Source organism: Motacilla alba, chromosome 4A (assembly GCF_015832195.1).
Source record: "Motacilla alba alba isolate MOTALB_02 chromosome 4A, Motacilla_alba_V1.0_pri, whole genome shotgun sequence".
NCBI classification, from domain to species: domain Eukaryota; kingdom Metazoa; phylum Chordata; class Aves; order Passeriformes; family Motacillidae; genus Motacilla; species Motacilla alba.
This window is the reverse complement of record NC_052045.1, coordinates 5272655-5294389: the sequence shown is the minus strand read 5'-3', so window position 1 is coordinate 5294389 and position 21735 is coordinate 5272655. Positions and strand designations below refer to the sequence as shown.

General features: G+C 46.8%; 1 protein-coding gene across 1 annotated transcript in view; it reads right to left on the bottom strand.

Annotated features, from left to right (window-relative positions):
* Nucleotides 1–21077, bottom strand: part of LOC119694980 (fibronectin type-III domain-containing protein 3a-like) — a 41152-nt gene extending 20075 nt beyond the window's left edge. The window contains exons 1-5 of the mRNA XM_038122709.1: nt 21003–21077; nt 16288–16378; nt 4323–4458; nt 1168–1243; nt 242–318 (exon numbers count right to left, since the gene is read on the bottom strand). Coding sequence (XP_037978637.1) covers nt 242–318; nt 1168–1243; nt 4323–4418 — 249 coding nt within the window. The 5' untranslated portion in view covers nt 4419–4458; nt 16288–16378; nt 21003–21077. The remainder of the gene's footprint in view (nt 1–241; nt 319–1167; nt 1244–4322; nt 4459–16287; nt 16379–21002) is intronic.
* Nucleotides 21078–21735: the final 658 nt, after the last annotated feature.

The window sequence follows — 21735 nt, the reverse complement described above, 5'->3', positions numbered from 1 at the left end:
GCTGTCCTTGTTACTAAAAGTGTTCTTAACTGCTGGGAGCAGGATTAAAAAATTCCTGGAAACGGGATCAGACATTACTCAGTAACAGAAGGGACAGAGCCCACAATAAAGTGAAACAGTTGGTAAGTTCAATGGAAAATATAGCTTTTTTTTCCCCCAGCTAAAATCACCAATAAATAATAAAAATATTATTAAAATTTCCCCAAAAACCACCCAGCAAGAGAAGGAGAAGTGAAGGTACCTGAGATACGTAACCGGGAGGCACAAAAATCGGCGGCATGGAACCGTTTGGTGACATCATAGGGACATGTGCTGGACCTGCCAAGGACAAGGGGCCACTTTTTAACCACCACCAAGGCTTTTCCCATCTGGAGACACCTTTTGCCAAAGATGGGAGCTCACCCTGGAGCGTGAAACATCAGGGATTGCATCCCATTCTCTGTTTGATTATTGGCTTTATTCCAGCCACCACCCTTTGGCCAGCAGTGTCTTTTTAATTGCACAAAAATCTGTATAAATAATTTTAATTTGTGACAGCTAAAAGTCTGTAGCACTGAAGGCAAATGCAGGTATTGGGGTAAAGCTGATGTAGGAATTTAAAAATTGATTTTAAAGACATTATTTTTTATATTAAGCTCAAGGGAAGTATTCCTGTAGGGGGTTTGATGAAGGCAGAATGGACACATTTTACATAATATCATGTAAAATGGTGAAAAATACTCCAAAAATGGAAATACTGCTAAATTCAACTTGACTTACAGGAGATATTTTGCCCTGACTTGGGTTTTCTGTCACCCACCCAGAAGGTAAGAAGGAATTTGCAGGCACAGAGCGGAGCAATGATTCCCCCACCTCACAGCACAGGGAGGTCCCAGTGCCCCTTAAAGTTCTGTAATTCACTGTTAATAAATACATAGATACAATGTGTTAGGATCCTGGGAAGACACTTAGCCAAGGATCACGGCAAACCATTTTTTGGGAGTGAAAATCTGCAGGATTCAGGGAATCCTGGCAGCTTCCCAGTGCTGCCTCATTTGTGCTTGGACACAAACTGAAAAATCTGATTTATTCCAGTGCAGAAAACACATCTGACATCACAGAAAAAAACCCCAGTGGAATAACCCAAGAACCAAAATATTTGGATTCAGGACTTGAGCCTCCCTTTACCTTGAATGCACTGAATGTGTCCATCCTCAGTTGTAATTGTAAATGTTTCACCTGGGTTTACCTGGACAAGAATCACCTGCAGGAAACAAAACACAAAGAGGGGTTGGGGGCTTTTTAAATTTTAGACATTCTCTGGGGGAAAATCCCTTCTCTTTAGAGAAAAACAACATCAGAGCTTTGGCAACCTTGGAGTAAAACAGGAAAATGGGTAGAATGATGGGTAGAATGAAAATATTTCTTCCTACTTTGACATAAAATCCTTGTATTTTTCCTATGGTTACTCCCAGAAGTGCCTCACTTGGTATACATGAAATACGCTTTTAATTTCAAATTTCACACTGATTTTTCTGCTTTTTCTGAGGCAATACTGCCCTGAGATTCAGTCTGCATTCCAGGCTTTTCCCACCCTCTGTCCTGCAGCTCCTGTGAGCCCAGGTGAGTTTTCCCTGTGGAAGGAACCCAGGTCCCAGTGACATCCTGCAGGTCCCTCTGGTCCCCCTGCACACAGATCCACCTGGAGCTGGGCCAGGATCACTCCTCAGGCACTGCTGGGATCCCAAACCTTCCCCTCATCCTGCCCCAGCTTCAGGGGAATTTTGGCAGCTGCACTTTATTGTAGCATCTATCATATTCCACAGTTAATCCTTTAACAAAAGGGGGTTTGGCCAGGTAAGAACTGCAGGTACACAATTCAAATTCCACCTAGGGACAGCTGGAGCTGATGTAAAAATTGAAATAAAACGAATTTGTTAAAGCAGCTGTGAAAATCAGTATCATTTTCTTCCACTCAATTTTTATACAGTATTTTTGCACCATTCATGGAGTGACATTTGCAGCAGGCAGATGGGATCTGAAGAAGTCACCTGGTCATTTAATTCCTGGGAAAATGAGCTACACGTGACATTAATGAATAAATTTTTCTGTGCTGGAGCTCTCTGAACTCCCCAGGCAGAAGTTTCACTGTGATCACTACAGACTCCAAGGATATATTATAAATGCTATTTAACACTGGTTTTGCAGCTTCTGCATATTGGTGTATTAATCTTTGATTTTATTTTTCATAACCTCCCTCGTAGGGGAGAATTGATGCTCCTTATACAGGAGAATTTTATTTTGGGTGGATGATTTGTTTCTGGATATAAGGAAGCCACCAAAATCCCTGAAAAGGCCATTTAGGCACTCAGTAATATTTATTATGGTTCCAGAAGAGTGAGAGATGGCAGAATTAATGATGAATTTTATGCAAATCTGTCACTTCAGAATGCAAGTAAATGCATGACTTCAATGCTAATACATTTCTTAGGGTAAAGGGAGAGCAGTGGTGTCAATTGTTTAAAGAAAACTGACAATAATTTGGGCTGGGGATTTGCCAGAGCACAAGAAACAGGAAAAAGATTTGCTGTGGATCCAGGATTCCACAGGCAGGGACTGACCTCAGGAAAAGGCTCATCTTTGAGGGCAAAACTCAGAGGCAAGAAAGGGAATGTTTGAGAGATTCAGAGCCCCTGAGGGTGGCACGTCCCCAGCACAGGCTTCCATGAACTGCAGCTCTCAGAGCAGAGGGAAGGATCCCGACAGTGCTGCAACCCGGCAGTGGGAGCCTGGAATGCCAGGAATGCTCCGGCCATGCCTCAGAGCAGTGACTCACTGGAATTAATGAAGCAAATGCAGTCCCAGGCACCTTCCAACAAGGAACATTTCCAGGAAGCTGGAGCAGGGCTGAGGGTGGATCTGAGCCGGGTGAGCCAGGGGAGTGCTGAGCCCAGGAGCTGCCAACGCCTCCAGGTGTCCTGAGCACCTCTGCAGGGCTGGTGGCACCAGCACAGCCAAAGCTGCTCAGCCACAGCTCTGCTTTTAGCCCTTTGCACACATTTTTGGATCCAGAAACCCTTCCAGAAAACTTCCAACTTTTGCTTCAAGTGAAATGGAGCTAATGGATTCAGTGGCCAAACACACAGGTTTGGTTTCTGGAAACAAATCTCTCCACAATAATTAAATATTAGCACTGTCCTCCACAGCACTGGCAGAGAAATAATGACAAATCCTCTGCATTAATAAAGATTCTGAATAAACATCTTCTTTAAAAGATTCTATTTAAACTTCAAATCTGCTCTTTAAGTGCATCTCCACAATACAACTCTATTATTTTCCTTTTTTTATTTTTAATCTCACCTGATTGCAAAGTCTTCTCTAGGTCCTAAAAACATCAGTGACTGTCACCTCCATGTCCCACACACAGAGCTCTGGGGACAGGAGCCAGCTAAATCTACATGATCTCCTTTCCTCATGAAACCTGAACCACCTGAGCCACCTCCCAGCTGGGCAGGGCTGAAATTTCACCTTCTACTGCCAGAACTTCAGAAATGTCTTGGAGACTTTGCTCATTTCCAGACATACTCATTGTACTTCCACCTCCTGGGTCTGAGGCAGAAAGGGAAAAGGACTTTTTCTTTAAAAAAGCCCATTTTTCCAAGTGTACAACTGAAACAACACAGATTTCTCGTTCTTATCTGCAGCAATGGCGAATTAAAGGAGAGCTCATGTAAACTTTCAGCATTTATGGCCTGCCAGACCTCAGAGGATGGGAAGAACTCCTAGTATTTGTAGTACAAAGCACCCAGCTCTTTCTGCTGAACACTAAATTCACATTTACTGACAGACTTGGGCTTCAAAATTGTTCTGCTGCCACTTTTTACCTGTATTCCTAATCCTACCAGGGACTTCAGAAGGGCTGTGACCAATAAAGCTCTAAAGTTTCAACTCAATACACTCAGGTTTCACCACTGCACTGTAATTATTAATGAAGACACTTAAAACCAGGAAGCCAAGGTCTTTCCTTTCATTTTCCTGTCATAGATTTCCTCTGCAATCCCTTGCTAATCTTTATTCATTACTTCACGGGACTTTCAAAACCTTTATTAACCCCCCAATTTTTCCTGTGATTTTTGGAGTTTGCAGCTCCATTTTAAAACCTTTTTTTTTCCACTGCCTGGGAGCTGAAAGATTTTTTTCCTCTCTCCACTTCTGTTCAACTCCTGATGTCAGTGCTCACAGCCTCATCCTTCCCCAGCTCTCAGAGCAGTGCAGAGCTGCCTGGTTTTTGTGGAGCCACCATCCCAGTTGCTCCCAGTGCTCCCAGTTCAGGGCTCACTTGCCTGCTGGATGCTGTCCCCGTTGACCATGTGAGGTAGAAGTGGCACTTCATTCAGCAGAGGTGTGGCTTCCAGGGGGGGCGGCTGCTCAGCCATCATTTCTTGGGATCACTCATGGACACCTGCTCACCTCAACCACCTGCTCCAAGAAAAAACCAGGGATGAGGTCAGACCCAGCTCTCCCTTCCTTAAATCATTCCCTGCTTGTTTGACAAACTCGGCTCTGCCAACTCCAAGCACACCCAAACAGTCCAATGTTATCCTGGTTTTCACTTTTAACTCTCTTCATGTAAGCAATAAATGTCCTTTCCCCAAAATTCTTCCCTTTAATTAGCAGGAATATTCAGCCACGAGTGCTGGAATTGGTGCCTCAGCGCAGCAATTCCACAGTAGAGGAATTTACATTTCTACAGCAATTTATTCCTAAATTTGCAGTTCAAATTCCTAAACTGCTTCCACTCCAGACCCCAATAATGCACACGCCACATTTACATTTTAGTGATGATCAAAAAAACCCCAAACCATGCAATTTCTCCAATGCAAAATCTGCCAGGGTGAAAGCAAACAAAGCTTGAGACAACACAAAATCCTGTTTTGTCCAAAAATTTTTGACTGACAACCATGGGGAAATGTGAATGGAAAAGTGCTGCAGAGTCGTGAGCTTCCAGGGAATAATCTGTAATTAGAGCAAGTCAAAATACACATGATACAAATTAATTATAGTAATTAGAGCAAATCAAGCTACAAGCTCCCGATGGCAGGGAATTTTCAGTGTATAGTTAATCCAGCATCCATAAAAAGCACAAGATAACAGGATACAGGAAATGCTGACACTTCCTGCTCCTTTCCCATTACCTCCCATAAACCAGAAGGCAAAATGTGGTTAGGAGGGTCCAATTCCTTCAAAATAAAAAGCAAACCACAAAACATCTCCTTAAATCTGTGCATGAACCAAGTCAGACTGCTTTAAAGTGTCAAGTCTTTCTTCAGTTCTCCATAAGCAGCAAGGAAAGTGCAATTTTTGGGGGAAAAAAAAGACAAAAATCGATTAATTCTGTACCTCTGGGACTGTATTTCCAGCAGATTAGTAACAGTAGGAGAAATATAATATAATTAACATGATTTCTTCTGGTTTTAACTGATTTTGTACAGAAAAATCTGTAAGAAAGCTGAGAGTACAAAGGTTTTTCCTGTGTTATCAAGACACTGCAAAGGAGCTGGTGGAATCCACTGATAAAACCCCCATTCCTCCTTTGCAAAAGCATCTCCAGAGATGCAATCACACAGCCACAAAATGCAGCACAACAAACTCCTCAAGACTTCCCAAAACCCAGCTCCTTTCACAAGGAAATTCTTTCCCAGGGCTGCTCCAGTAACAGCTTTAAGAAGCCAAACATCACTGCAAGGTGCAAGGGCTGGACAGGACCTCAAAGATCAAATTTGCATCAGGTTTGGCCTAAAAACACTTAATAAATACACTGAACTGCCTGAGCATGGTATTTATTTCCTGAATAAAATAATCTCCTTTTTGTCAGGTTTGGAATTGCCTCTGCCAAGGATGCAAATTTTAACTACTCCACTTAAAAACCCCTGCCCGGACCAGTAAAATTCAGGCAAAGGTCTCTTCCTTTACACCTCTCCTATTTTTTGAGGTTGGATCTAAGCCTTAAGAGCCATGACAGGAATTCACTGTACACAGGCAAAATGAGAATTCTTTATTTTATATATGCATATGAATTTCTTGACTCTCAAAGAAAACAGAAATTAATACTTAAAATAAAGGGGAAAACCCTTTACCAAAGGGCAACTCCTTCTGCATTCAATTTCAACTACCCCAAATAAACAGCTGCAAAAAAAAAATGTGTTCTGAAACAGCACCCAAAGGCACCTGCAACTTTAAATAGAGGTTCAGAGTTTCTGTGCTCATCCTCTGCACCTTCAAATAAAGGTTCAGAGTTTCTGTGCTCATCCTCTGCAACTTGAAATAAAGGTTCAGAGTTTCTCTGCTCTTCCCCTGCCTTGGCTCAATTTAATTCTCTCTTTAGGACAAATTACAGAGCAGAGCCCCAGCACCCCTGTGGTTTTAGAACCCTTCATCTCCTGCCTAGTGACACAGGATTTCATTTACACGGACACCTCCAAACACCTTCTGCTTGCTTAGTGCTGTAACTCCATTTCTCTAAGGAAGAATTTAGTATTTGGAGTATCAGGAAATAATTGGTTTTAAACTGTTAATGATAAACTCCAAAAGCAGCCAATTTTGTGTCTTAGTAGCAATGGCCATATGGTCAGAGAAAACAGAACTATTGACAGGAACAAAACCATCTGAAGAGGTTTTGGGGCAGTTTCACCTGGCTCACAGTATTGGTATTTCCCTGTGCAGCTGGGCTGGGGTGGCTGCAAGTAGCAGAACACTGAGGACAAAGAGGGACATCCTGACAAACTGGAAAAAAACCAAGTTATTTTGGGTTTTGAACACTGCTTCATTCCTTGAAAACACTGATAAGAGCAACAAAACCACCCTGCCCTCCACGGGAACACGGTCAATGAATGTGGGACTCAACCCCTCCCCACTTCAACAGGTAAAACTCTTCCAGGGAAATAAATCCATGATTCACCTCCCCAAAGTCTCCATTCCACGCAAGGAAGTAGGTGGTATTTGGGTAAATAAAAAGAGAATTCCTGAAAAGTTATTACATACTCAGCACAATTTCCTGCAAAGCAAAACAAAGACAGAGCTCTATCTTGAAAAGCCATTTCCCAACACCCTCCCACGGCTGGCCTGGAGCAGGGAATCCAGTCCTGCTCTCCCTCCGGGGCAAGGCTGCTCCCCAGGGAAAGGTGGAGGACAACCAGCACAGGGGCAGAGAGGAGACTCCAGGATCCTGAACCCACCTCCACCCACACTCCCACACTTGGGCATCACAGAATCCAGCATGGTTTGGGTTAAAAGGGACTTAAAGCCCATCCAGTGTCACCCGTGCCACCGGCAGGGACACCTTCCACTGTCCCAGGCTGCTCCAAGCCCTGTCCATCCTGGCCTTGAAGGTTTCCAGGGATCCAGGGGCAGCCACAGCTTCTCTGGGCACCTGTGCCAGGGCCTGCCCACCCTCACAGCCAGGAATCCCTTCCCAATATCCCATCCATCCCTGCCCTCTGTCAGTGGGAAGCCATTCCCTGTGTCCTGTCCCTCCATCCCTTGTCCCCAGTCCCTCTCCAGCTCTCCTGGAGCCCCTTTAGGCACTGGAAGGGGCTCTGGGGTCACCTTGGAGCCTTCTCCTCTCCAGGTGAGCACCCTCAGCTCTGCCAGCCTGGCTCCAGAGGGGCTCCAGCCCTTGGAGCAGCTCTGTGGTCTCCTCTGGATTCTCTGCAGCAGCTCCAGGTCCTTCCTGTGCTGGGAGCCCAGGGCTGGAGGCAGCCCTGCAGGTGGGGTCTCACCTGAGCAGGGCAGAATTCCCCTGTCCCTCCTGCCCATGCTGGAACGAGCCCTGGAATCGGGGGGTTCTGGGGGCCAGGGCAGGTCCAGCCTCTCCTCCACCAACACTCCCGAGTTCCCAAGTTCCACATCACCCCTAAAAGTCTGTCAGCGATTCCAGGCTTCCTCTAAAGCCTTGGATTTACCCCAAACCAAGTCAGGTTGGAGAGGCAAATGCAGCTGGGGGGTTGTTCATGGAGCCACCCACAGGGAGAACTGCATCAAAGAGCTGCCTGGTCCCCAAAGGCACTTTATCCCAGCCCATCTCAGGAAGAGCAGCTCAAACTGCTTTTACTGTGGTCTGCTCTTGGCAGGCAGGGATTTATCATCCCCAGGAACTATTCAAGTGGTCAGGGAAAAAAAAAAAAAAAAGAAACGAAGGAAAAAAGTACAGTCCTGGGAATTCACAGGCTGCACTGACATTAAAGATGAGCTAATACACTAAATCTTACATTCTAGACTAAAAATAAGCAAGAAAATTCCCATCTGGAAGCATTAAAGACCAGGCAAATTTTGTAATTTATAGGAATAAACTGAAGTTTAGTGACTCATTAAATATGAATCAATAGCAGAGCTTGTAGAGGTGTCTCTACAGCTTTGTCACCCTGTCCTGAAGATTTTTGACTCAGTATGGAATTAAACAGATTAAATTTTAGAAAGGTTACATTTTGCAAGGGCATTTCTGGCCTGATTCATTTTTTTTCAGTGGTTTCTATTACACACCAGCTAAAGGTCACTCCCAAACCTGGGCTGAGCTTAGGGATGAATTCAGCCCACAGAGCCACAAAAAAAGAAAATATTTTGCATTAATCATCTCAGCAACAAACCTGAAGCTGGAAGAAGTGATAGTGGGTAACGCATTTCTAAGTTAAATAGCTTGAGTTAGTTAATTAGCTTCTGTTTTCATAGATTATTCAGCATCTAAAAACCTGAAATACAGTAATTTTTCACATGAGAACATATTTTAAACTAAATAAACCAAATCCATATTGTAAAAATTGGCCCTGAGATGTGTTCTGGACTAATTCAACAATCTCATGTTACATGGTCCTGTTCCCATATTCAAAAGAAGGCAACATTTTCCAGGGACACTCCTACAAAAGCTTCTAAGAAAAACAGTAAATCTCCAGGACTGCCCTTGCAGCAAACAATTCCTGTCCACAGAGCTGGGCCTGACCTCACTTCCTGCTGCAGCAAAAAGGCTGAGCTCTGCAAGGCTCCAGCAGCAGCCTCCCTTTGCTCCAGCCCAAATCCCAGCCCAGCTCTGCAAGGCTCCAGCAGCAGCCTCCCTTGGGTCCAGCCCAATTCCAGCCCAGCTCTGCAAGGCTCCAGCAGCAGCCTCCCTTTGCTCCAGCCAAATTCCAGCCCAGCTCTGCAAGGCTCCAGCAGCAGCCTCCCCTGACTCCAGCCCAATTCCAGCCCAGCTCTGCAAGGCTCCAGCAGCAGCCTGCCCTCACTCCAGCCCAATTCCAGCCCAGCTCTGCAAGGCTCCAGCAGCAGGCTCCCTTTGCTCCAGCCGAAATTCCAGCCGAGCTCTGCAAGGCTCCAGCAGCAGCCTCCCTTTGCTCCAGCCCAGCTCTGCAAAGCCCCAGCAGCAGCCTCCCTCTGCTCCAGCCCAAATTCCAGCCCAGCTCTGCAAAGCCCCAGCAGCAGCCTCCCTTTGCTCCAGCCCAGCTCTGCAAGGCTCCAGCAGCAGCCTCCCTTTGCTCCAGCCCAGCTCTGCAAGGCTCCAGCAGCAGCCTCCCTTTGCTCCAGCCCAATTCCAGCCCAGCACAGCCCCTGGAGCCCAGCCAGCCCCCGAGGAGCGCTCGGTGCTCATTGATTCCAGCTCAGATTCCATGGAAAATGCTCCCTGGGAGCTCCTGAGGGCTGGCTGATATGGGATCATCCCAGCCCAAGCCTGGAAAACATCAGGGATTCACAGCAGACAGCTGGAAATGCTAAAATCCACAGAATTCCCAGAATGACAAGGTTGGGAGAGACCTTAAAGATCATCGAGTCCATGCCATGCCCTTGTCCCCAAGCCAACTGTCTCCAATGGTTTGGATCCCAAGTGGAATAATGAGTAATTCCAGGGCACGGGGGCAGTTACAGACAAATGGTTGGAGCTGGGGATCTTAGAGGTCTTTTCCAACCGTGATGACTCCATAAATGTTTTGTAAACTCCTGGGAAGAGTTCCCAGCATTCCTGAGCCTCCTTTAGCCATTTCCAACGTGCAGCTCAGGATGAGGCACCACGTCAGCTCTGTCACTTCCACTTCAATGACACAGGAGAAGCGACTTCAAAACTGTCACAGCAATATCTGGAAGGAAGGCTCTGGCCAGAAGAATCTTCCTGGATAAACACATCGCTCCTGTTTTATCAAAAGAGTTTTTTGGAGCAGTCACCACTAATTTATAATCTACAATTTACAGACATGTTTGTCTTTAGGCACTGACAATGAATTTGCCAGTATTTACTGCAGGACATGGAAGAACAAAAAGGTTGTGTATTTCTTAATTGTAATATATATATATATATAAAAATTTAATAAACTGAAAAAAAACCCCTTTTCATTGGAATTGTATCCTTTAGTCATGTTATCTACTGTGAGATTATCTGTTGTGCAAATGTGTTGCAGTATTACGGATTTAGTGAGTTTCAAAGTTCCTGCTGCCTCACATTAAGGTATTTTCCTATTTTATTAAAAACCCCTCTCCAGAAAGATCTCACACTGACTTTAAACGGGAGGAACACTGCAGACAGGCATGCATCAGCTTTATTCCACTGTCCAGAGAAGAAACCAAACTGATTTCATAAACAGTGAAAAATAAGTTTATAGCCCCAGACAGAAGCTGTCCCAAAGGCTGGATTTTCATTACAGCAAGTGCTGGATTTAACATGAGAAAGTCCCTATTCTAAGGAGCTTATAACTTAAATTGAGACTTTATTTTTTTTCTAAATACACCATGCCTGAGTTAGAAAGAACAATGTGTCCAGGAAGGAGAGCCTGAAATTCAGCAGAGACTTCCTGATTTCCAGGTTCAGTGCCTTATGCGACCTGCCAGCCTGATCCTAAATGTTCACTTATTGCAAGAAGTAAATGACTCCAACATTGCTCTTTACTAAAAGCAGGATTGTAAAAAGAGTGAAAGCTTGACTTACACCTTTTTATACTGACAGAATCACTCATTAGTACTATAAATATTATATAATACATAGAAGTATAGCAACTATATTTTCTCTGAGCAGGGGGAAAACCCCATGTTCTCTGATAAAGAATATTATCTGTTACTGCCATGCCTTAAAATCCAGCTCTCCTGCAAACTGCAGCTCTGAGTATTTTACACTCCACTCTGTCAGTTCCATTTTCCATCACTCATCTCCAAAGGCTGTTAAAAAGAACAACCACAGAGCCATCCCAATGCCATCCCCAACCGCAGGCTAAGGAACAACCTTGTCAAAAAGATCCAGCCTTAATTATGATTCCTAAAAAGCCCAGATACGCCCCATGCAATTCTAAAGCAGAAAAAATTGGGGAAATAAGACCCAAGCTGCCCTCTCCCACCCCAAATTTTTCCAACAAACAGCATTAACGAGGTGTTGAAGGTACCATCCCACTCCTAAAACAGTTTGTGCCCCAGGACCACACGCGAGACCTGCTGGATGGACTGGGTTTACTCTGAGCAAGATTAAGGCAAGGAGAGATTTAACAGAAGCTCAGTTACAACCTGAGCTCTGGAGGGACCACCCCTGCTCCATAAGTCATCTGTTCCCCACTAAATCCATGTTTTGATTAAAATCCTGGAAATCATTTCTAACGGCCCCCAAGGGAACTCAGCCACAGCATCTTGTGGGAAGTTTGGCTTCCAGCCAGGAGGGCAACACAGCCTTGAGCCTGAAAATGTTCCTCATGACTTACCCAAGAAACGGGCTCAAATATTCTGAATACTGAGAGCTCACCTGGAAATGTCCTTCACGACTTACCCAAGAAATGGGTTCAAATATTTTGACTATTCAGAGTCTGATCCAGGGGTGGATTTGACCCAGGTGAGGTCTGTGACCCCAGGAAAGCTTCTTAGAATAGGAACTTTCTCATGGTAAATCCAGCACTTGCTGTAATGAAAATCCAGCCTTTGGGACAGCTTCTGTCTGGGGCTATAAACTTATTTTTCACTGTTTATGAAATCTGTTTGGCTTCTTCTCTGGACAGTGGAATAAAGCTGATGCATGCCTGTCTGCAGTGTTCCTCCCGTTTAAAGTCAGTGTGAGATCTTTCTGGAGAGGGGTTTTTAATAAAATAGGAAAATACCTTAATATGGGATCACAGACCCCATATTTGACCTCACCAAAATCCCAGCCCAGCTCCACACACCAGGACAAGGCTCCCACACTCTGCTCCAAGCGTTTGCTTGGATTACAGGAGGATTCTTCATTTACTATTAACATTCATCTCTCAGGACACCACGAGATCTCAACTCTCCTTAAATTCTCCCTGGAGGAGGACTAAGACTGGGATGGAATCCCTCACTTCCCAGACACCAAAACCCCTAAAAGCACCCAGAACCAGCAGCTCCAACCCACGCAGGCCACGGGAGCTGTGCCCCAGGGATGTGATCACTTTCACCCTGGCTCAGCCTGGCTCTGGATCGGGTTCCTGGGGGAGCGTGCCAGGAAAGCCATCAAACAATTGTCCCCTGCAGCCTCCCCCAGCACTCCAGGATTGTTTTCCAGCCTGAAACTCCATCCCTCAGGATTCCACCCTCCAGGCTTACACCCACGTTTTTCCAGGGGCTGCACAACTCCCTGCTGCTCTTCCCAAAAGAAACTCCACTGGGAAGAGCTGGGCAGAAAAGCTCTGCCAGTGTCCAGAGGGCATTCATTTGATTTGAGCTGTTATTTAATATTATGCTCACGTTAAGGCCACGCTTGCCCTCAGAATTATTCATTGAGGAGGCCTGTAAAATTGGCAATAACAGTTTCTATAATACAAACATGACATGACTTTTAGATAAATATTTTCCTTCGTTGTTTTAGTTCTTTTATGGCTTTTCTGTTATTGCCAGAAAAGCAGAGTTGAATCCTGAGCACTTGTGTGCTGCTTCCTAAGTGACCAGTCCCATAAACCAAAATCCAGGAGTTCCTGAAAGGTCCTAGTCCTGTCCTAATCCCAATCCTGCTTCTGCAAATGTTCAGAGAACGGAGCACCTCAAAGGACTGAGCTATTAAGATGCTTCATTATTATTTCAGCTTAATAAATAAAGGGATTAGGAATTTTCTAGCTGCAAAAATGTTATTACAAAAAAAAAAAAAAGAGAGAAAAAAGAATTAAACCTAAAACTATCTTTTTTTCCACCTGTTTGGAAGGTGACACTTTCTGGAATAAGCCAAGGTGCTCATTTTAACATCTTAATGCTACAGAAAGACAAAAACTTTGAAGCTTAAATAAAAAGCCCTTATTTAATGCAATTTAACAATAGGCTTGTTTTAAATATGATTTTCCAAGTGTAAAACTGTGAATTTAAAACATTATTCTGGGTTGGTTTTTTTTTAGGCCTTGAAGCAAACCAGTTTATTTACACATTAACCATGTACTATGGAAATTCTATATCCAAATGGTTCTCTAAATCACTTGGAAGCTATGGAAGCAACAGACACCACAGTCCATGGAAAAGAAATCCCAAAAAAACTTCTGCCCAGAGGCACAAGACAGAGAACAAGGCCTTGTGTGTGCCTGGAATTCTCTCTTGGGCCTGAACTGGTCAGCAAAAAGGCAGCTGGAATTCCCACCTGGAAGTACCACAGAGCTGGGCAGATGAAACAAAGAGTTTCCAAGTGTGCCAAGGTTTGCCAGCTGGGAACTGCAAGTTCCTACACGGAGCTGCACCCTCTCCCAAGGCTCTGAAATCCAGGAGAAGGATCTGCATAACTGAGCACAGCCGTTCTCCATGGCACACATTTGTCTTGAAGTGGAAGGTAAAACTGAAGCCATTTAATGACCATTTTTTTCCTTGAAAATAAAAAAGTTCTGCCCATTTACCAGCTTCCCAGGGAAAAGTTCTGTTTGGGAGCCTGGAAGCAACCCAGAGGAATGGCTGCTGTGTGTGCAGACACGTTCCCTCCAACAGGAACACATCATTCCACAGCACCTTGTTCATCCCAGTCCCTCCCTCCAGCCAGGAACACCCAGCTCACAGCAAGGAATAAATATTAAAGTATTTTAAAAGCTTTTTTTAGAATCTTCCATTGAGGACCAGGAAAAGTGGGGAATTTAAGTGCACCCAGAGCTTGGCTGCTCTGCTTTGTCCTGCGCCACGTGTGTCCAAACCTGGATGAAACCTCCTGGGATTGAGCCAGGAAAGCACCAAAACTGAGCCCTTTTTAGTGCCAGAGCTGGGTGATACCTCCATGAATTTGGGAGCATTATGGGATGGCAGACACACAGAGCTGGTATGAAACAGAGGTGATCCAAAAGCTCTTTCCCAAATGCTTGCATTCTGCATCTCCACCGATTTATTTACTTTAAGCTCAGCTCAGGGAGGGCAGTCATGCAGGTTATGAAAACCAAGAGCAGCCAGGCCATTTCCAGGAGAGGCTCCCTACCATGAGGCAGCTCAGAGCAGTCAGCAGCAGCTGCCTAATCCAACAAAACGGGAGGAAAATCAGCATTTCACAGGTGGAACAAACAGGAGTTTGCTCTCAGTGTTCTGTAGGCTCCAAGGAAGCAAAGGCTGATTTTCCACCAGCTCTGATCTGCAAATCACCAGTGCTGGATGCAGCACAAACAGGCCTCTCTCATTTAACAACCCTCTTATATCAAGACTTCAAAACCAAGCAGAAAACCCCAGCAAAAGCAAAGGATTTCTTCAAATTGGAGCAGATTAAGCAAACCGAGCAAGGAGGAATTATTTTGATACAGCAGCTGCAGACTTTTCCTTGCACAACACCAGAGGTTGGGGCTGTAACACTTTAGCTGAGCACTGGGTCAAATTAGGCTGGTTAGAACAGGTTATGCTAAAACCCAGGGCTAAAACACACCAACAAATGACTGCAATTGCCACAGCTGAGCAGTCTCGTGGCATCAGACCATGTGCATTTTTTTAGTTCATGGAAAATGCAAGGGAAAAATGCAAGTGTGAGATCATCCTCATGAGGCTGGAGCAGGAACACTTCCCTCAGTCTGGGTGACTGGCCAGGACCAGCACAGAATCACTGCCACGGCTCAGCTGATGGCTGGCAGCACACTGAAATCATTCCTGTCTGTACCTGAGCTTTGGATATTTATTTGCAAATCAGTGAACCTGCTGGAAGTTTGGGGATTGAATCACATTTTTATGGAACTGCCTAAGTAGAAATTACCAGTTTTGAAGAATCTAAGGATGATGGTTTATGTAAGTAAGTTTATATTTTAAGAAATCCAGGCATTGAAAAGCAAAATTTACAATACACCAAAAGCCTGTCTACGTACTATCATCCAAATCTGAATAGTTCCTCTAAATAACTCTCACCCCTCACACTGAAATGGACAAAAATACACACCTGGGTGACATGAAAAAAGCTTTTTTCAAGCAGGATCTGCTTAAAACCAACATGAACATCTTGCAAGTCCTCCAGGAGCATAAAACTCCTCCCATGCAAACATTAAACTGCCTTCACTGCTCACTGGAGATGACAAACCCAAGTGACATCAGTGGGCACCTTAACACCTCACTCAGCAGAACTGAAAGCAACTGATTCCCATGGAAGAGATATTAATGCTGAAGTTATTTAATAAAGGTCATGAAACAGATGAAAAAACTTCATCTGAATTTATAAACCTGATTTAACCTGGTTAAATGCTTTTCCTCCCAAAACACCTGTACAGATCCAGGAATGTAGCACGATTATCACTTCTTTCTTTACCTCTTGTATGAAATCCATCTGCTGATCATGTTTTCCTTTCCAACATTCCTCCCCAAGGTTTTGACAGATTCCCTTCTGCTTTTCCAGAAGATCAGTTCCCTAACTTGACCAGTTCCACGAGAAGGAACTCAGTTCCATGATCTCCAACTGAATCCAAAGGATCTGAGCAAGGCACTACCAGAATGCTGTCACCCACTCCAGCTGTTCTCTACACAGGAAATGCATTTGGCTAAAAACAGAATTTACTTTCTTTATCCAAAGCCAATTATGCAATTCTCTCCAAGAGAAAACTTCCAGCTAAGCGGGTGAAGGGAGAAGAAAGAGTAAGAAATGTGAAAACAGAGATAAGGCTGCCACCTTACAAAATCAATAATGTTCCTGTGGAACCTGAAACTCTTCTTACCTCAAGAACTCAATCACTTCTTCCTTCCCTAATTCATTTTTTCCATTTGATAAGAAGTAGTCCAGAACTTTCTTCCAGAAAAAAAAAAGAGTCCTAAGTTTTACAGGTCTGCCAAGTACATTAATTTCAACTTAAAGTGTTACTTAGACACTTAATGAGAAAATAAAAATCATAAAACTTTGGAGAATTCTAAATTCTGTGTAATTACCGTTATCACTCTCCTGGCTTGGAATTCCTCCTGGTGAGTGTTCCAGTCCTTGCTGCAGAGTAAGCAACGTGTGCTGTCCTCAAGCTTCTTTCTGCAGGCAAAAAACCCCACATTTTCATCTTAGTGCCTTGGCAAACATGAAATCCAAAGAAAAACAAGCTGCAGGGAACAGCAGAGATCCATGGAAAGAGCAGGAGCCAGGAGGGGACAGGCCGTGGTGACACCACTGGGGAGATCTTTAGTTATAACTGGATTTATTTAGTTACCTACAACATCCCTGTTCTACTCCTCTGCATGGCAATAAAGACAGAAAAATCAGATTCCAAACATACCCAAATTTAAATTGGCATGCACACATTTCCTGTCTGATAAGGGGCATAAAAAGACATAGATTGTACATAAAGCTGGAAATACAATCCCAGTTTGCTGTTACAGGGCAGCACAGAAGGAAATGAACAGCTCCAAGAGCTGTTAAACCACTTCAGATGTTGTATTTAACAATGTAAAAATCACCACCTTTCTCAAGCTGCATCCAGCACTAAAACACTTCCTAAAATATTTGCACACTGAGCCCTCTTTTGGCCCTCCAAACGCAGCAGGGTTTTGCAGGGATCAGTCAATCCCCAGTGTTGTTCTTCACATAACTGTTAAGGTTGGAAAAGGTCTCCAAGATCACCAATTCCAACCTGTGCCCAATCCCACCTTGTCACAGCCCAGAGCTCTGAGTGCCACCTCCAGTCCTTCCCTGGACACCTCCAGGGATGGGGACTCCAAACCTCCCTGGGCATCCCCTTCCAATGCCCGGCCACCCTTTCCATGCAGAAATTCCTGCTGAATCTCTAAAGGCCCGGGCAGGTGCAGAGTGTTCTGCAGTTTTACTGGAATGCTCCAAAAAAATCTCAGTCCTGGTGGCTCCTCAGGCTGCCTGGAGAAGCTCCCACACAGCAGCCCGTTGTCACTGTCACCAAAAAGGTGATACTGTCTTCAAGTCACACGGATGACATCACCCGAAGATGCTGCTGAAGTCGCAACCTTACAAATGTTCCTCCTGAGCTACTTTAAACGAGACACTGGAAAAATATTGAATGTAAAGCATCAGGCCCCAGAGTGAATCTTGGGCAAAAGAGGCATTTTCCACATCAATCAAGATCCTGGGAACAAGGGGAGATTTACATTAGGATTGAAAGGGCCCAAGGGCTGGGAGCCAGTGGTCTGTCTGTGCTGGTCAATACACAGACAGGATTGTGTTAGCACCACTGAAAGAATAAATTATCGCTGCTTTTACAATAAGCTCTTCAAGAATGCAATAAAGAGTTCAGTGTGTGCTCCTCACTCAGGAATCCAAAACTTTTCAGTGAAGGTCTGGCTTGCAGCAAAGATAACAGCTGAAAACCAACCATCTTGACCTTGGGAAGCTTCATGACAATGTGCTAAAAACAGGTGGAAAAATGCACCGGTTCCTGCTCCCACATCCCCCAGCCTTGAGACCAGAGCCTTGAGCAACCCCAGGTTTAAATACTGAGAGTTCAGACCTGATGCTTTCAGACAGACCAAAATTAGAAGTGAGAAATGTAATTTTTTTTTTCCCCTCAAGCCTCTTGCCTGCTGCAGGATTACTAACATTGAGGTTTTCTCATCTGCTTTCAGAGATAATTTTAAAATTCTTCTCCAATTCAATGAAATCATGACAGGAAATTAGGAAAATATGGAACCAGGGAAAGAATTCTTATAATATTTCATAGTAGCTCCTGACTTTGATGAACAATATTGTAAGAATGTCTTCCCAGGCACGTATTTCCTTCTAAATCTGACAAGTTTCCCAATTGTGGAAATAGCAAGTCACCAAATAAAAATGCTGCTCTTTCAAGCTTAAAAGATAAATTTTAATTTGCATGAAATTCACTCAAGGCCAGGCAGAACGGGAGCAGAATACTGGAATTTTTCCTGTCTGTCTGCACAGTCCATAGGAAATATTTGTTTTCTGAGGACTCACCAAACCTTTCCTAAAAATAACCATAAAGGATGACAATTGTTGGCAGGGGTGGGACAAGCCCAACAGTTAACAGGATGCCAATGCCAACCTCCAAAAATGACAGCCAAAAGGTCATGACAAGAGTTATACAGAATATTAATATCCAGATTTGGTGTCAGTGCAACATCAAAGAGAGATGCAGTTTGTGATCAAGGCTTGTGGCAGGAAATGGATTTGTGCAGACAAAAGTTATCTTTATTCTCTCTCAAGGTGAACCCACCAGGAGTTATTGTTTTAAACCATTCTAATATCCAATTCCTCAAAACCACTGAAGAAAATGAACGACCAAACCACCACCCACAATCAGCTGTCCCAAGAGAAGAGCAGGGCAAGGTGGTGTTTGTGCATAAATGAGCTGAAATTATTCCACTGCATTGTCGAAGCGCTGCTCCGTTCCAGCTGAAGCCAAGCTTTCCAAAAACTTGCTGCAACAATCCTGAGCTACAGCTGAGTGAATAACTTGTAAGAGCTTGCTCCAGGAGCTGTGTGAGCCGTCAGTCTCAGCCCTGTTTATCCACAGGCTGCCCCATGAAGGATCCCAAACAGAGATCTGGGATCCAGCGAATCAGTTCAGCTCTCTAGAAAATGAGGTTTATTTGATCCCAGCTGAGAACAAAAGATTCCCAGACAACATCAGCGCTCCAAAACTTTCCAAGATTTGGAAACAGGAAGGTAAAAAGCCCAAAGAGAGAGGAGAGTGTAATAGCTGGCTGCTGTTCAACACCCATGATCGCACACTGAGCCCTGAGAAAGTCAACATCTTTCCTATTTTACCACCTTATCCTCTTTCACAAATTACATAAACCAAGGGAAGGAATGCGAGTGTGGGAAGCAACTCAGCCTGTGCTTACTTACACAGATACTGAACCAAACACAAAGTACTTTCTTCTACACTGCATCTTAACTCCAAGGTCAATTTATTGGCTTAAAATACAGAGAGGATGCTTCCCTGGTTCAAATGCTAATCTGAGGCTCAGGAAATCTAGATTCAATTCCCTGCCTCACCACATACTTCCTGTGCGACCTTGGGCCATAAATATTTCGGTGCCTCAGTCTTTCCATCTGTGACTGAGACAGTATTTCCCTATTGAAGGCAGTGCTGTAAAGATAAATACATTAGGAAAACATCAGGAATCACAGGCCACAGCCAGACGTGCAGCGGGGCTGTTGGGGAACTTAATCTGTGTGTCAATATTCCCAATCAGGCAGCAGGGAAAGCAAGAAAGGGCTGCCAACGTGAAAAAAATTAACGAGCACGGGACAGACAGAAGACAAAGTAGCAGCAGAACGGACAGAAACTGACACCTCAATTATTAATAACAGAAAATTTCCATCATTCCAACCAAGTTTTGAACAGAAATGAAACTCAGAAACCAGCTGGGCGAGCTGCTGAAGGGAGCAAATACACCTGCCAGCAATGCAATTATTGCCCTGTTTTCGGAGATTATCACACAAAACACTTCAGATCTGAGGTGGCAGAGGGGCTGCTGAGTGTGGGGGGCAAAGAATCCCTGGGGACTGTCCCCGAAGGGAAGCTCCCGCTGCTGAAGTCCCCAGCCCTTTGTGAGACACACGAACAGGAGCAGGCAGAGAGTGACCCCAGTGGGGTCCCCACTGCCGCTGCCCCAAGGCGGAGAGGGGGACACAGCGGGAAGGGGGAGGGCAAAAGCCGCTCAGCAGGCAGGCAGGGGCTGACAGGAGTGACCTCCCCCTGCCCCGAGCCCAGGAGGACGCGGGGGAGGTGTCTGGGACCGGAGCTGCGGAGCAGCCAAGGGGAACAACTACAAGGCTACGTGGCATTCGCAGGCAGCGGCTGCCGGGGAGGGAGCACGGGGGGGCGGCCAGGGGGGACCTGGGGGGGACGACTGCACATCGCAGCCCCTCCTGGCCCGCGGAGCGGGAGGACAAGCGGAGGAAAGGGAAAGGAGGAGACGGAGATTCCGTGCGCTGGGGAGCGGAGCGGGCACGGGCTGGGGAAGCGCGACCCGCGGCGCGGGCTGGCATTAACCCCATCCGGGCGGGCTCAGCCGGGAGCCCCCGCTCGGCCCGGCCCCCCGAGCAGCGGCAGTCCCTTCAGGAGCGGCTCCCCAGAACCCCCGGCCCCGAGGCCGCCGGGTCTCCTGGGGGATGCCCGCGCTCCGTAGGGCAGCGCACCCGGACAGAGCCCGGCCGTCTGTCCCGGACACCCTGAACCCTGCCTGCCCCGCAGCCCGGGCACTCCAACCCACCCCAGACACCCCATCCCACCCCGGACACCCCATCCCATCCCGGGCACCCCATCCCATCCCGGGCACCCCATCCTATCCCAAGTTCCCCATCCCATCCCATCTCATGCCGCTCACCCCATCCCACCCCACGTCCCGGGACATCGGATCCCCCTGGATCCTACCCCCCCACCTGCCCCTTGCGCCACGTCCACCCCGAACGTGTCCCACAGCCCGGGCTGTCCCTCGCCTCAGAACACCCTTCCCGTCCCCGGGGTCCCGCCTGTCCCTCCAGCCGCCCCCGCCCGGCTCCGCGCCGCCTCCCGCCCTCCGCTCCGCGGGGCTCCGCTCCCGGCACTGCCCACCGCGCCCCGGCTGGGCACCGCCGCTCTCCGCCGCCCCGGCGAGCAGCGGAGCCGGGGGAAGGGGCCCCGGAGAACGGCTCCCGGCGGTGCCCGTGCGCTGCCCCCGGCACTGACCGTGTGCCCCGCGGGCTCCGCCGCTTCAGCGCCCGCCGCCCGCCCGCGCCGCCATCATGGAATGCGCGCACCGCGCCTGCGCCGCCGCCGGCCGGGGGCGGGCGGGCGCGCCAACCGCAGCCCGCGCGGATCCGCGGCTCCCGGACACCGCGCCCGCAGAAAGTCGCGCGGGGGGGCGGCCCCGGCGCGCCGGGCTGGTGGCACCTGGGGGCGGGGGACGTGTCTGGACACTGTCTGTCCCTGCCGGACACCGCCCGCCACCCCCGGGCACTGCCGGCTCCCCTAGGCACGGTCTCTTCCCCTGGGCACTGTCTGTCCCCCCCGGGCACTGCCTGTCACCTCCAGGCACTGTCTCCTTGTCACTGTCTGTCCCCCTCGGCCAATGTCACCCCCCGGCGCTGTTTGTCACCCCAGTGTCACCTGTGTCACCAAGCCGTGTCCCGGCCCCTCTCGGGGGTCTCCAGTGTCCATCCCCCGTGCCACGAAAAGGATGAGTGGGAGGTTTCCCACTTTGCACCCCACAATCTGGGGGGGTCCCAGCGCGTCCCTGACCCTGAGGCTGTGTCACACCGCCAAAAGCTTTAATGGTGACAGCAGGAACGCGAGGCCACCATCCCGACTGGGTGGGCAAAGAGACGAGGAGGGAGAGGTTTCATCTCTGGCTGTGCCAGGGGAGGTTCAGCTGGGTATGAAGGACAGTTTCCTCATGGACAGCGTTGTCCAGCAGTGGCAC